The following is a 16710-nucleotide window of genomic DNA, read 5'->3' on the forward strand; positions in this document are numbered from 1 at the left end:
TTTTTTTTTTTTTTTTTTTTTTTTTTTTTAAACATTATCATTACTCCTTTTACCGTACTTTAGTAGAATTGAAAAGGGAGCCTTCCCTTTGCCGGGATAGGCCTGAAGACATTCCAACATCTGTGGCTCTTCCACAGGACTAAGACCAGTAGGACAGCACCAATAGGGAGGAGGAGGGTATAAAAGCAACTCCATCTTAACTGCTGCAGAACAGCAGAGGGGGAGATGGACCGACAGCTGGTTACCTCTGCACGCAGTCTCAGCATCACTGTAATTATGCTCAGAGAGGTTCCTTCCCACCCTGGAATGTACTGGGACTGAATGTTCAGTAATAATGAGGAGGAGCTGTAGCAACCCAGCCTTACCATCACCAGTACCACCAGGGGCCAGTGACACGGTGCTGTTAGAACCAGTCAATCTATGACCATGAAATAATCATGATCATGATAAAAATAATAGCAGCTACCTATGCATCACTGAGCACTTACCAGACTTGTGTACCATCAAATGTGAACTGGAAGGTAACTGGAAGTTATCACATCACTGTGAACTCTTAGAGGAGATTTAAGCTTTTTTTTTTTTTAACATTCCATCAGTTTTGTTTAAAAAGTGGGTGGCAGACTTCTTTTAATTTAGAGAAGGCATCTCAAGACCCTGATACTCATCCTCCTATAACACTCCCACCCAAGGTTTTATTTCTATGGTTACTCACATCATTGAAGTGTTGGCTGGTTTTCATAATGTAAGGTGTTCTTTCATTTTTATCCAGCTTCATCCACCCCTGCCCAAGAAATTCTCTGAAAATTCAAAACAAAACACAAAATCAATTAAGTTTTTTAAGGGTGCCTCTGATCCTGAATAATCATTATGAATATTATATACATTAAACTTGACATTGCCCAACCCTGCTGCTCCATCTCAAATGAATTTTAGCTCAATTCTACCATTTCACCACTTGATGCCAAAAAGAAAAAGATTCTTCAGTTTCAGCTCTCTCTTATAAATGTTTGGAACCGGGTCCCTGTTAGGATCATTATAAAGGCTTCTCTGAAATTGGAAAACAATGACAAGAGGAATAAAGAGCTTAAGTGCTAACTCAGAAACCAAGACCATTTTCCCTGGATCAGCTTTAAAAAATCTTAAGCCTTAGCAGAAGGCTTGAAAAATCCATCACTACCAAAAATGTTAATCAAGAACAGCATGTTTTCCTCCACTTTGCTCTGACAGTCTCCAGGAGAATGTCAATTCCATGGGCAGGGACTTTCCTTTGCTCGCCCCAGAGCCCGGAACAGTACACGTGATAAGGGCCGAATGAACAAACGCTGGCGTTAGCACTTTGCAGTCCGTTCGTGTGATGAAGGCAGTTACGGTGGTGGGGGCTCAGCCTGGAGGAAGGTCTGTCTTCCAAATAACATCCCTGCTCCTTCATTTCACTCATGAGTGGGTCACCGGATCACAGCAAGCGAGGGACAATCAAGCTGGAGCATACAGGAATTATTTTGTCAAGGCATTACCGAAAATAAAATGAAATTACTCTGACACATTCTTAATCCACCAATGTTGACTGAGTCCCTTGACGCGGGTGGTACTGTTCCAATCCTGCAAGGCTGTTGGACATAAAGATGTGCTTTTTCCACGGAAGAAAATTGGTACATGTTCACAGTGGCACAGAAGAGGAGAGGTGAGAAGGGTCCCAGGAAGAGACCACACCAAGGGCAACCACAAAGATTCAGGCTTTGCTGTTTCTCCTCTTCCATGGTGGTCATGCTCCCCTCCCTCCTGAATCCTCACTGCACTGGAGGATAGTCAGGAGGTGGGGGGAAGAGGCACTGCACTCCTAACTCAAGTCATCAAATAGTCAGTGGGTTCATTTGTACGGCCAAGGAGCCACGTTCCCTTTTTCCCCATGTTCGTGGATGGGCCTACAATTGCTGAAAGAGGGAAATAAGATAAAATGCATAAAAGAAAGGTCTGCAGGAGCATCTTCTGGCCCTGCCCCTTATAATGTAGCTCTGACCACCAACACGGCTATGCCTGAGCCTCCATCATCCTGGATGTCCTCTTCTCTACATATGACATGGACCACAGTCATACCTCTTATCCAGCCCCTCCCTTACCTTTCATTTAGTTATAATTTCACAGGGGACTTATGCCAACAGTTGCTATTTGTCCAAACAAAGGCCTTGTTTGTAGAGCTGCTGATTAGGACAGTAGGAGGGGGCTTAAAGAGCCTCCCTTACTCTGCACATGAGACAGCTAAAAGGCAGTAGTGACATGGATGCTCATTACGTGACAGCGTTCACTCGGCAGATACCCACTCCAAGTGTGCTCTGTGCAAAGCACTGTCTTGGGAGTCTACACTGTTCTGGATTCTCGATGCTCAGCAATACCACCTGCTGATTTATGGACATGGGGGAAAAAGTGCAGCAGAATTTACAGAATTTCCCAACATCAGTGTTTCTCAAAGTATAGTCTTAGACCACACAGAATTATCTGGGATTCTCATTGAAAATGAAGTTTCCTAAGCCTCAAATCTACTGGAATCAGGATTTCTGGCAGGCGGGGGTGGGCAGGGGGCGGTACCTAGGGATGTACATTTTTAACAGGTTTCCCAAATGATTTTAGGCACCATAAAGTTTGAGAACCACTGTTATACTGTATTGCGGTTTCTATAACACAAAGATGTGAGAGGACAGAGAACTCCGCATTCTATGGTAACTGTAGTACATACAGAAACACAAGACTGACCATCTTGAGAGTTCCCAATATTTCTATATAAATATTGCCAACATAAAGTGGAACCAAAAGACATTCAAGTGGGACCAAACCAACATAAGATTAAGAGCCACAGCTCTGCGTACATACATCTGCTGAGGAACAATGTCAGCTGTAAGGCAGCCGGCCCTGCCTGTGGGGACCTGCCACCGTGAGGGCACACTCACTCGTAGGGAATGCTTCTGAAAACGATGTGGTCCAGGAGGGTGATCTGCTCAGCCAGCTCCATGGCCGACAAGGTCTCAAAGCACTCGGCCTTTGGACAGTCCGTCTGCAAGAGATGAGGGCAGGGAATGAAACACACCCGGAAGCAAGGTGCCTGCCAGCTCACTGCAGCTGCTTGGAGTACAAAGTCCACCCTAGATTCCAGCTATGAAGAAAACGGCAGAAAGCTCAGAAATAATAGCCGGCATTAACATCATGGACCAACTGCTAAACCCCAAGCCAAATCTGGTTCTTCTCACACAGTTGCAGCGACAGAATATACAGTCCAGAACCCAGTTATCAGTTATGGGCACAGTGCTTGCCTTTGAGAGGTAAGTCTTACACATAATTGTGCAGGATAAGACCACGGCTGAACTTACCAGTTGAATTATATCCTCCAGTTTTAGGTGGATGTCATCTTGATCATCTTGTGAAAGGGCCCTAAAAAAAAGTCAAAATATCCTCCATGAAAAGAAAATAAACATACCAGAAATGAAATGACAAAATGCAGTTCAGTTGTCCCTGGGTGGAAGTCGGAGGGTTCCGGCCTGCGAGGCTATGGAGACGTGAATTGAAGACAGAGGGTCAAGGAAACAGGAAAACACACATGTTAAAGGCAGAGGAGGATCATCAAGAGAGCTGACTTATAACAACGGAGCCAACCTGTTACATACAAGTTGTAAATGAAACACCCACTGTGAAAGTGAAGCAGAGGGTAAGCTGGTGCTTTGCGTTACTGAGCGGATCTATGCCACGAATCTGGGTGCCTTGCGTTGCTATCAGTCAGGGTTTCTAACAGGACTAAGTGTCCCATCCACAACCCTCCAGCCCCTACCCTGGCCCCTCCTTGCTGATGCTGAGGCAGAATATGCAGATATAGGTAGACCAGAAGCTCAGGGGGGTTCCTGGGTAGCAAGAGTTCAAACAATACCAGGTAGAAAGCCAGCAGGTGAACTCTTCCCCTTTGCTTCCCAGATGGGCTTTCCCGAGACACATTTGGTACTGTATCCCCACACTTGGTGTTATTCAGCTCTCAATAAATATTTTTTTTGATCAGTGACAAATGAGTAAATGAATACATAAGTTAAGGTGGGTGCTGGTTCCAGAGTGACAGCGATACTTTCAAGTCCAAGAGAAGTTCAGGGTCCAGGAAAGTTAACCTGATTATATAACTTGCCATCTGGACCAAACACTTTAAGTGTCCTAAAATGAAGGCACAATCACATATCAAAAGTATTAAAATATTTAAATAGTGCCCAACCATGTAGCCTGTCTGCTGGAGGACACTAGTTTTAAAAAGCAACAATGATGTGATGTTCTATTGTGTTCTGAGTTGATAAAAACAAAACTACCACCCTCGAAAACACAAAATCAACTGAGGAGGGTAATTGTATGCTCATTACATGCCAGGCATGTGCTAACCACCTGACACACACTCTCTCCTATATCATAAAAAATCCCTATAAAGTAAGCATTATTATCTCCATTTTATAGATGAGGAAACAAAAGCTCAAAGAAATGGACTAAGTGGCCCAGGGTTCGGTCCAGTTTGCTTTCCTGTTGCTCTTGCTTGTCATGAGCAGGCTTATGAAAGGCACCACTTCAAAGGTCCAGCGTAGAACACACCCCAGAAAAGGTCAATTCCTTTTCCTCTATCTTCCTTCTCTCTAACAAAAGTTCTTGGCTGTTTACCCGGGAGCAGAATCCTTCTAGATCACAGGAATGGCAATCCTCTTGTCTGCAATTAGCCGTATCATTTGTGAGAAGAAAAAGTCACCATATGCTAAAGGGAAGATTAAGGTGAGGAAAAAATAAGTAAACATAACTCTTTCTCCAAAGACTGTTACATCACACTTACGGGTTAGACACAGAGGAAAAGTGACTCTTTCCCAAAGCGCATGTCATCCTTTCTACGGTAGCCTGTGTTCTTGGAGAGAGATCAATGGCCTTATAACAATGTGCACCCGTGGAAAAGATCCTTTTTATGAGGCTGGGCAATATTCTTAACTTGGAAAGAAATGGTCCAGAAGTTATTTCGCTTCTATCAAATGTTCCTATCCTCAACGATCTTACCCTAATGTTCCAAGATACATCTGGTCCCATTCAATTACCTAACATTTTTCTCTTCAAAAGAGTGTGCCCTGTAAATCAAAATAAATGCTATCTCTTTTGAAAATGTCCCCTTAGAACAGAAGTTCTTAACCCTAGAGTATCACTAAATAATCTCTAGAGGTCCACAAACTTTTAAAAATGATATGCAAATGTTTGCATATATTCATATGTTCATTTTTCTGAGAGGAGACTGCTTCCATCATATTCTTTTGGGGAATCCATGACCCCCAACAAGGTTAAAAATAACTATAGAAATGTATACTCTGCCATAAAACGGCATGTGACATTGCCATTCTACAAAAGATTTTCAGTATTATTATTAAGGAACAGCTCCAGAATTTGATGCCCACCCATGAATTCATTAGTGATGGCAAGTCGAATTCTTTTTTCTTTTTTTTTAATGCTTATAGTTACAGTTTTATTATAAAGGATATAACTCGGGAACAGCCAAGTAAAAGGAAGAGATGCATAGGGCAAGTCGAATTCTTAAGGCAGATGTGACCCAAGGAAATAGCTCAGAACAATACAGAGATGTGTTTAATAAATGAGGATGATCCAGCTGTCAAAAAACACTTTGGGGCTTCCCTGGTGGCGCAGTGGTTGAGAGTCCGCCTGCCGATGCAGGGGACACGGGTTCGTGCCCCAGTCCGGGAAGATCCCACATGCCGCGGAGAGGCTAGGCCCGTGAGCCATGGCCGCTGAGCCTGCGCATCCAGAGCCTGTGCTCTGCAATGGGAGACGCCACAACAGTGCGAGGCCCGCGTACCGCAAAAACACACACAAAAAAAAATAAAAATAACACTTTGCACCAAAATTAAAAGTGATTAGAAAGTAAAAAACTAAATTGATGACTAATTATCTTTGAAGACATTTTCAAGCCAGGAAAGGAGGTGAACAAAATCCACCTAGTAAGAGAGGTAGCCCCTGACTCCAAGTAAGAGTAGGAGCAAGATGTCATTTTGGTGTAAAAGTTCTAATGGGTCTGAACAAAATAAATGCTACACCTAAACACCGACATGTCAAATATTCTTGACCTGTAACGTGTAAACATCCACAGTGAGTACCTTAGCTGGATGTATCAAGTACCTTAGCTTAGTACAATCGCCTGGATTTCCTTTGATTCTGGTAAACTGATTCGATTAAACCAAGCAAAACATTTATCCTGGCCTGTTCATCTGAATACCTGGTTTACTGTATGAAGCAATTTGAAGAAAGTAGTTTTTCTTCTACAAAAAAAAGGAGTCTAATGCTGCTTGGGGCTGTGTGAGGTTTGTGGGTCCCCTTTTCATGACTGAACCCACTCCAGTTGACCATCCAAGAAGTCAATCATTGTTTCTTTTCATTCTATGGCATGTTAGTTGTCTACAAAAAAAACTATACTGCATAGGTTCAGAAGCCAGCTGGTCAGACAACGTTGGAGGGTCGTGGTATTTTAGGAATATAAAAGTCTTGAGCAGAGGTTTTTATTCACAAACAGGGCCACAAACTACCTATGCTAATTAAACTTCGTCAGCATAAAGTAATCCCTGTGACACTGTGTAAGGAAGGGATGATTCATCATAGAAAGCTTTCACTTTACCGCATTAATGTATTATGTGTTTAAATACATGTGTCATGTTTATATCTCACTGTTATATGACTTGAATGCATCTAAATCTTTAACATCGGGACTTTTTTTTTTTTTTTTTTTAACCTCTCACAATCCTAACTTGTATTCGATGGGAGGTGTGTTCAGAAAAGTTCCCTGCAGATGTGAAGGCCTCTCTAACCCTGGTCCAGGTCCAACAGAGGATGGATTTGCTTCTAGTCTTCTGACTACCTTAGAGTTTGATGAATACTCCAGGATCCTGGGTTTTCCCCACATGTATCACTCATTATGATCAATTTAATATTTATGCACTTATAATGCAATACCAGATAAAAAACTTAAAAGGAAACGGGATTATGCAAATTCTGTAACTAGAAAATTTCCCCTTCAAGTGTAGAAATCATGTAGTCTTAAAAACAGAGCCAAGAGCAACTGGCCTCTGTCCTCAAATGGGCCGCTTGCTTGCTACTGTGATGGGCTGGCCTGGGCCCATGGCATGGCCTGCCTCAGACTCTTCTCCCGACCTTGTGAATGGTTTAATCTCATGTTGCTTCTGGGACCTGCCAGACTACCTCTTCCTTCCCATCCTTTCTCAAGCATGACTTTCCTTCCTGCTGGGCTTACTGGAGCCCATTGCTACCTATGCTCTGGCACTTTTTTTTTTTTTAAAAAAGGCAGATGTCCATAAATGCATGGAAATGTTTAATACTAAATTCTCTTGGTTTCAGCTGAAAATAATTCCCTGTTTGTTTTCAAATTAAGAAATGAACTAACAGGAAAATCTTTATAATTTTCAGGTTGTTAAATAATCCTTTTTATTTCTGTTTCTTTCTCATATACCCCATGATTTCTTTTTTTTTTCACGAAGAGATTTCATGAATGATAACATTCCTTCAGTTGATGGTTCTGTCTAGGTCTTACTTCCTACTCTACTTTCTAATCATTTTGACATGATTTTTTAAAACACACATTTCATACATATAAAAATAAGTATCAGATATGTAAAATTATCAAACCCCTTAAAAACTAATACATGATTTATTCCTCCTATAATCACAATCTCATGTGCTGGGATAGGGACCCTCATACATAGTGCAAGTGGAATGAATTACTTGGTTGGAGAAATTCAATCAAATATCAGTTGTTTTCTTGTACCAGGGTTTTTTGTTTTGTTTTGTTTTGCTTTCCACCGATCTATTCACTGGCTTGCTGGGAAGATAAGTTAGTGCCCCAGGGACTCAGCTGATTCAAACTGTGTCTCAGGGTCTGGTTGTCTGCTCAGCTGATGGGCTGGTGACCCCACCAGTATCTGTCAGCTTTAGTTGACATGTTCAGGGCTAAATAAAGCCTTTGGTTTTGTTTTGGCTTCATGGGAAGAAAGATGGTGAGAGATGGGAGAATAGGTGGGATAGTGTAACATCTGTTCCCTGCTTGGCTCTGCAGGTGGCTTTTGAATTCTTACGGTTGAAAGACGGTGGAACCAGGTTAAGATGTGAAAAGAGCTGTTTTCATGAGACAGAGACTCTGGGTTGAGTGAGGCTGCTCTGGGACCCAGGTGGCACAGGGACAGGGCAGGTGGCATCTTTCTCAGCTTTTTGATATGGAAATGGTGGCTTCACAAGACTGCCAGGCAGCATTCTCCACAGAAACCGTCCTGGCACTGAAAGGTCTCTCCCTCAAGTAGCCTCAGGGCTGTGAGCTTGAATAAAGACGCTGAGGCAGGAAAATGACTGGGTTCGTTCCTGAGCACATATTTCTTGAGACTTTCAGAATACTTGGAAGACTCTGCAAGGGACTAGAATTCTGGGTGGGCAGCTAAGGGGCACCCCACCAGTGGAATTGCTTTTTTGATTTGTTTTTTATTTCTTTTTTTTCTTTTACAATATAGCAGTAAGTGGGTTATTACTATGGGGGTTTCTTTGGTAAGAATTTTATTGAGATATAATTCACATACCAAACAATCCACCCATTTAAAGTGTGTGTGTGTGTGTGTGTGTGTGTGTATAAATATATTACTACTTTTTTAATACTGGAGTATAATTGCTTCGCAATACCGTGTTAGTTTCTGTTGCACAACAAAGTGAATCAGCCATATGCATACACATGTCCCCATATCCCCTCCCTCTTGAGCCTCCCTCCCACCCTCCCTATCCCACCCCTCTAGGTCATCGCAAACCACCGAGCTGATCTCCCTGTGCTGTGCTGCTGCTTCCCACCAGCCAACTATTTTACATCTGGTAGTGTATAATATGTCGATACTAGTCTCACTTCGCCCCAGCTTCGCCCTCCCACCCCATGTCCTCAAGTCTATTCCCTATGTCTACCTGTTTATTCTCGCTCTGCAGCTGGGTTCATCAGAACCTTTTTTTTTTTTTTTAGATTCCATATGTATGCGTTAGCATACGGTATTTGTTTTTCTCCTTGTGACTTACTTCACTCAGTATGACAGACTCTAGTCTAGGTCCATCCACCTCGCTACAAATAACTCAATTTTGTTTCTTTTAATGGCTGAGTAATATTCCATTGTATATATGTGTCACATCTTCTTTATTCATTCATCTGTCAATGGATATTTAGGTTGCTTCCATGTCCTGGCTATTGTAAATAGAGCTGCAATGAACACTGTGGGACATGTCTCTTTTTGAATTATGGTTTTTTCAGGGTATATGCCCAGTAGTGGGATTCCTGGGTCATATGGTAGTTCTATTTTTAGTTTTTAAAGGACGCTCCATACTGTTTTCCATAGTGGTTATATCAATTTACATTCCCACCAATAGTGCAGGAGGGTTCCCTTTTCACCACTCCCTTTCCAGCATTTATTGTTTCTAGCTTTTTTGATAATGTCCATTCTGACCGGTGTGAGGTGATACCTCATTGTAGTTATGATTTGTATTTCTCTAATAATTAGTGATGTTGAACATCTTTTCATGTGCCTCTTGGCCATCTGTATATCTTCCTTGGTGAAATGTCTATTTAGGTCTTCTGCCCATTTTTTAACTGGATTGTTTGCTTTTTTGATATTGAGCTCCATGAGCTGTTTGTATATTTTGGAGATTAATCCTTTGTCTGTTGTTTCATTTGCAAATATTTTCTCCCATTCTGAGGGCTGTCTTTTTGTCTTGTTTATGGTTTCCTTTGCTGTGCAAAAGCTTTTAAGTTTAATTAGGTTCCATTTGTTTATTTTTGTTTTTATTTCTGTTACTCTAGGAGGTGGGCCAAAAAAGATCTTGCTGTGGTTCATGTCAAAGAGTGTTTTTAATGTTTTCCTCTAAAAGTTTTATAGTGTCTGGTCTTACATTTAAGTCTTTAATCCATTTGGAGTTTAGTTTTGTGTATGGTGTTAGGTAGTATTCTAATTTCATTCTCTTACATGTAGCTGTCCAGTTTTCCCAGCACTACTTATTGAAGAGGCTGCCTTTTCTCCATTGTATGGTCTTGCCTCCTTTGTTGTAAATTAGGTGCCCACATGTGAGTGGGTTTAGCTCTGGGCATTCTATCCTGTACCACTGATTCTATATTTATGTTTTTGTGCCAGTACCATACTGTCTTGATTATTGTAGCTTTGTGGTATAGTTTGAAGTCGGGGAGCCTGATTCCTCCAACTCTGTTTTTCTTTCTCAAGATTGCTTCGGCTATTCAGGGTCTTTTGTGTTTCCATACAAATTGTAAGATTTTTTGTTCTAATTCTGTGAAGAATGCCATTGGTAGTTTGATAGGGATTGCATTGAATCTGTAGATTGCTTTGGGTGGTATAGTCATTTTCACAACATTGATTCTTCCAATCCAAGAACATGGTATGTTTCTCCATCTGTTTATGTAATCTTTGACTTCTTTCATCAGTGTTTTATAGTTTTCAGCGTACAAGTCTTTCGACTCCTTAGGCTGGTTTATTCCTAGGTATTTTATTCTTTATTTTTTATTTTTTTTGTGTGTGTTATGCGGGCCTCTCACTGTTGTGGCCTCTCCCGCTGTGGAGCACAGCCTCCGGACGTGCAGGCTCAGTGGCCATGGCTCACAGGTCCAGCCGCTCTGTGGCATATGGGACCTTCCTGGACCGGGGCACGAACCCGCATCCCCTGCATCGGCAGGCAGACTCTCAACCACTGCGCCACCAGGGAAGCCCAGTATTTTATTCTTTTTGTTGCAATGGTAAATGAGAGTGTTTCCTTAATTTCTCTTTCTGATTTTTAATTGTTGGTGTACAGGAACGCCAGAGATTTCTGTGCATTAATTTTGTATCCTGCAACCTTACCAAATTCATTGATTAGTTCTAGTAGCTTTCGAGTGGCATCTTTAGGATTTTCTATGTATAGTATCATGTCATTGGCAAACAGTGACAGTTTTACTTCTTCTTTTCTGATTTGTATTCCTTTTATTTCTTTTTCTTCTCTGATTGCTGCGGCTAGGACTTCCAAAACTATGTTGAATAAGACTGGCGAGAGTGTACATCCTTGTCTTGTTCCTGATCTTAGAGGAAATGCTTTCAGTTTTTCACCATTGAGTATGATGCTTGCTGTGGGTCTGTCATATATGGCCTTTATTATGTTGAGGTAGGCTCCCTCTATGCCCATTTTCTGCAGTTTTTATCATAAATCGGTGTTGAATTTTGTCAGAAGCTTTTTCTGCATCTACAGAGATGATCATATGGTTTTTATTCCTTAATTTGTTAATGTGGTGTATCACATTGTTTGATTTGCATATACTGAAGAATCCTTGCATCCCTGGGATAAATCCCACTTGATCATGGTGTATGATCCTTTTAATGTGTTGTTGGATTCTGTTTACTAGTGTTGTTGGATTCTGTTTGCTAGTATTTTGTTCAGGATTTTTGCATCTATGTTCATCAGTGATATTGGTCTATAATTTTCTTTTTTTGTGATATCTTTTTCTGGTTTTGGTATCAGGGTGATGGTGGCTTCGTAGAATGAATTTGGGAGTGTTTCTCCCTCTGCAATTTTTTGGAAGAGTTTGAGAAGGATGGGTGTTAGCTCTTCTCTAAATGTTTGATAGAATTTGCCTGTGAAGCCATCTGGTCCTGGACTTTTGTTTGTTGGGAGATTTTTCTTTTTTTTTTTTGGCGGTACATGGGCCTCTCATTGTTGTGACCTCTCCCGTTGCGGAGCACAGGCTCCGGACGCGCAGGCTCAGCGGCCATGGCTCACGGGCCTAGCCGTTCCACGGCATGTGGGATCTTCCCGGATTGGGGCACAAACCCGTGTCCCCTGCATCGGCAGGCGGACTCTCCACCACTGCGCCATCAGGGAAGCCCTGTTGGAAGATTTTTAATTACAGTTTCAATTTTATTACTTGAGATAGGTCTGTTTATATTTTCTAATTCTTCCTGGTTCAGTCTTGGAAACTTGTACCTATCCAAGAATTTGTCCATTTCTTCATGGTTGTCCATTTTATTGGCATATAGTTGGTTTGTAGTAGTCTCTTATAAACTTTTGTATTTCTGCAGTGTCAGTTGTGAATTCTCCTTTTTCATTTCCAACTTTATTGATTTGCATCCTCTCTCTTTTTTTCTTGATGAGTCTGGCTAAGGGTTTATCAATTTTGTTTATCTTCTCAAAGAACCAGCTTTTAGCTTTATTGATCTTTGCTATTGTTTTCTTTGTTTCTATTTCATTTATTTCTGCTCTGATCTTTATGATTTCTTTCTTTCTACTGACTTTGGATTTTCTTTGTTCCTTTCTCTAGTTGTTTTAAGTGTAGGGTTAGATTGTTTATTTGAGATTTTTCTTTTTTCTTGAGGTGAGATTGAATTGCTATAAACTTCCCTCTTAGAACTGCTTTTTCTGCATCTCATAGGTTTTGGGTCATTGTGTTTTTGTTGTCATTTGTTTCTATGTATTTTTTTAATTTCTTCTTTGATTTCTTCAGTGATCTCTTGGTTATTTAGTAGCACACTGTTTAGCCTCCATGTATTTGTGTTTTCTACAGGTTTTTTTTCCTGTAACTGACTTCCAATCCCACAGCATTGTGGTCAGAAAATATGCTTGATATGATTTCAATTTTCTTAAATGTACTGAGGTTGATTTGTCCCAAGATGTGATCTATCCTGGAGAATGTTCTGTGGCACTTGAGAAAAAGTGTATTCTGCCACTTTGGGGTGGAATGTTCTATAAATATCAATTAGATCTATCTGTTTTATTGTGTCATTTAAAGTTTGTGTTTCCTTATCTATTTTCTGTTTGGATGATCTGTCCATTGGTGTAAGTGGGGTGTTAAAGTCTCCTACTATTATTGTGTTACTGTCAGTTTCTCCTTTCATGGCTGTTAGCATTTGCCTTAGGTATTTAGGTGCTCCTATGTTGGGTGCATAAACATTTATAATTGTTATATCTTCTTCTTGGATTGATCCTTTGATCATTATGTAGTGTCCCTCCTTATCTCTTGTAGCAGTCTTTATTTTAAAGTCTATTTTATATGATACAAGTATTACTACTCCAGCTTTCTGTTGATTTCCATTTGCATGGAATTTCTTTTTCCATCCCTTCACTTTCAGTCTGTATGTGTCCCTAGGTCTGAAGTGGGTCTCTTGTAGACAGCATATATGTGGGTCTTGTTTTTGTATCCATTCAGCCAGTCTGTGCCTTTCGGTTGGGGTGTTTAATCCATTCACATGCAAGGTTATTATCGATATGTATGTTCCCATTACCATTTTCTTAATTGTTTTGGGTTTGTTTTTGTGGGTCTTTTTCTTCTCTTGTGTTTCCTGTTTAGAGAAGTTTCTTTAGCATTTGTTGTAAAGCTGGTTTGGTGGTGCTGAATTCTCTCAGTTTTTGCTTGTCTGAAAAGCTTTTGACTTCTCCATTGAATCTGAATAAGATCCTTGCTGGGTAGAGTAATCTTGGTTGTAGCTTTTTTTGTTTCATCACTTTAAGTATATCCTGCCACTGCCTACTGGCCTGCAGAGTTTCCACTGAAAAATCAGCTGATAACCTTATGGGGATTCCTTTGTATGTTATTTTTTGTTTTTCCCTTGCTGCTTTTAATATTTTTTCTTTGAATTTAATTTTTGTTAGTTTGATTAATATGTGTCTTGGTGTGTTATTCCTAGGGTTTATCCTGTATGGGACTCTCTGTGCTTCCTGGACTTGGGTGACTATTTCCTTTCCCACGTTAGGGAAGTTTTCAACTATAATCTCTTCAAGTATTTTCTCAGACCCCTTTTTTTTTTCTCTTCTTCTTTTGGGACCCCTATAATTTGAATGTTGGTGTGTTTAGTGTTGTCCCAGAGGTCTCTGAGATTGTCTTCAATTCTTTTCATTCTTTTTTCTTTATCCTGCTCCTTGGCAGTTATTTCCACCATTTTGTCTTCCAGCTCACTTATTCATTCTTCTGCCTCAGTTATTCTGTTGATTCCTTCTAGTCTGTTTTTCATTTCAGTTATTGTGTTGTTCATCTCTGTTTGTTTGTTCTTTAGTTCTTCTAGATCTTTGTTAAACATTTCTTGCATTTTCTCAATCCGTGCTTCCATTCTATTTCCGAAATTCTGGATCAACTTTACTATCATTACTCTGAATTCTTTTTCAGGTAAACTGCCTGTTTCCTCTTCACTTATTTGGTCTTGTAGGCTTTTACCTTGCTCCTTCATCTGTGACATATTTTTTTGCTGTCTCTTTTTTTCTTTTTTTTATGAGTTGGATTGTGTTCCTGTCTTACTGATTGTTTGGCCTGAGGCTTCCAACACTGGAGTTTGTAGGCTCTTGGGTAGAGCTGGGTCTTGGTGCTGAGATGAGGACCTCCATGAGACCTCACTCCGATGAAGAGTCCCTGGGGTTTGAGCTTCTCTGTTAGTCCAGTGGTTTGGACTTGGATTAAAGTATATATTTGAATGATTTTTAAATTGCATTCACTTGTTTATTTATTTAATATTGTTGTGCAATATTAAATTAGGCTTTTTAAACTGAAGTGTAGTTGATTTACAAATTGTGTTAGTTTCAGGAGTATAGCATAGTGATTCAATATCTTTCCAGATTATAATCCATTATAGGTTTTTATCATGTTTTTTATCATGTTATTATCATGTCTTTTCTATAGACAAGGTAATGAAGCCTAAGGAAAGTTGAGTTTGACAAAGATGTAGCCTGGTTTTACTTGGGCTGTATTGGCTTTTTTTTTTTTTTTTTTTTTTTTTTTTGGCCTCTCACCGCTGTGGCCTCTCCTGCTGCGGAACACAGGCTCCGGACACGCAGACCCCGCGGCCATGGCCCACGGGCCCAGCCGCTCTGTGGCATGCGGGATCCTCCCGGACCGGGGCACAAACCTGCGTCCCCTGCATCGGCAGGCGGACTCCCAACCACTGCGCCACCAGGGAAGCCCGGGCTGTATTGGCTTGATGGCAGAAACTATTTTTCCCAAGAGCTACCGTCAGTGCTTTCTAATAATAATAATAACAACAGCTGTAGCAGTAATATGAGTACTAATTATGTTTCAGGCATTGTGTTAGCCTCGTTACACATATTATATCATGTGATTTTCACAACAACCCAGTGAGGAAGGTATTGATAGTCCACTTTATAAACGAGGAAAATGAGGCTGAGATTGATTAAGAAACTTGACAGCTATTAGTGGCTGAGCGAAGATTTAAACCTGTGACATCCTGCAAAAGTTAGAATCAGACTCTGCTAGGTGTTACACTCCCAGGCTGTACCATCTACTAAAATTTCCATTCCTTATCAGTCTTACACTTCTCATTCTCAGGTCACTTACTCAGCAAAAATAATTTGTACATCTTAAGCCTGATGAATAATAAAGACCTGAGATGGTAAGTAATTTTCATCTGAAGCAGCAAGTGCCAATCAGCTGAGTTCTGAGCTCACCTGCGGGTGCAGGAAGAAAGTGCTCAGGATTGATTGGTGATATCTGGCATGGGTGCTGCGATGGCACAGGCAACATGAGGGCCTCAAACTGGGCAATCCTGACAGCCTTTCCCAGTCTGAGCCCCACCCCACTGCCATTTCCCTGCCAGCTATTTAGTCAAACGTCCCTAGGGGCACACACTTTCAGAACCTAGCTTTTAGTAATCAATGTTTTAAATACAAGGAGGATAATCAACTGTTCACATGGAGAAAAGAGGAACAGCAATCACTCACAGATATGACCACTCATCCACCGATATCAGGCTTTATCTGAAGATGTATTTAGAATTTTAAAATCTGAAAATAAACATAGTAACTGAGTCCCTAAGCTCACTTAGATGTTTCATAGGATGGAAAAAGTGACCAAGGCTCTTAATAGTTTCCTAGGGTTGCCCTAAACAAGTACAACAAACTAGGTGGCTTGAAACAATAGAAATTCATTGTCTCAGAGTTCTAGAGGCTTGAAGTCCAAAGTCAAGGCGTCCACAGGGCCATGCTCTCTCTGAAACCTGTAGAGGAATCCTTCCTTGCCTTTTCCCAGCTTTTGGTGGTTTGCCAGCCAATTCTTGGCATTCCTTGGCTTGCAGCTGCATCACTCCAATCTCTGCTCCATCTTCACATGGCCTTCTCTCTGTGTCTCCCTCTGTCTTCCCACGGGCATCTTCGTATAAGGACACCACTCATATTGGATTAGGTGCCTGCCTGCCTCCAGTATGACCTCATCTTAACTAAGTACATCTGCAATAGCCCTATTTCCACATAAGGTCATATTCTCAGGTACTGAGGGTTAGGACCTCAACATACTTTTGAGGGGGACACCATTCAACCCATAATAGCCCACAGACCACAGAAGGGTCTGGCTATGGGATCTTGAGCTAATGGGACTAAGAATGACTTGTAGTCCAATTGCTAAAATGTTACAGACCAGAATCTTGCATTGCTGCATCAGGGAGGGGCCTCCAAAGGCATGGTGGATTGAGCTAAATTGGACTCCCCTCTACCCACAAACATTGTGGATGACGAAGAAACAACAATAGAGTTGAGCATAGAAGAAAGGAAGGGGTCTTTCCAGAGGTTGCAAATGAAGAGGGAAGTAAAAATCAGAACGGTGAAGGAGTACCAGACCCTGGCAGATAGGGGCTGGGCTTTGCACCCCGTGTAGGG

At 41.1% G+C, this 16710-nt stretch overlaps 1 protein-coding gene across 1 annotated transcript in view; it reads right to left on the bottom strand.

The window, feature by feature from the left end:
- Window positions 1–16710, bottom strand: part of RASGRF2 (Ras protein specific guanine nucleotide releasing factor 2) — a 230889-nt gene that overhangs the window by 11449 nt on the left and 202730 nt on the right. Inside the window, exons 20-22 of the mRNA XM_007451722.1 lie at window positions 3360–3420; window positions 2943–3046; window positions 713–797 (exon numbers count right to left, since the gene is read on the bottom strand). Coding sequence (XP_007451784.1) covers window positions 713–797; window positions 2943–3046; window positions 3360–3420 — 250 coding nt within the window. The remainder of the gene's footprint in view (window positions 1–712; window positions 798–2942; window positions 3047–3359; window positions 3421–16710) is intronic.

This window comes from Lipotes vexillifer, unplaced genomic scaffold, assembly GCF_000442215.2.
Source record: "Lipotes vexillifer unplaced genomic scaffold, Lipotes_vexillifer_v1.1 scaffold740, whole genome shotgun sequence".
NCBI lineage: Eukaryota > Metazoa > Chordata > Mammalia > Artiodactyla > Lipotidae > Lipotes > Lipotes vexillifer.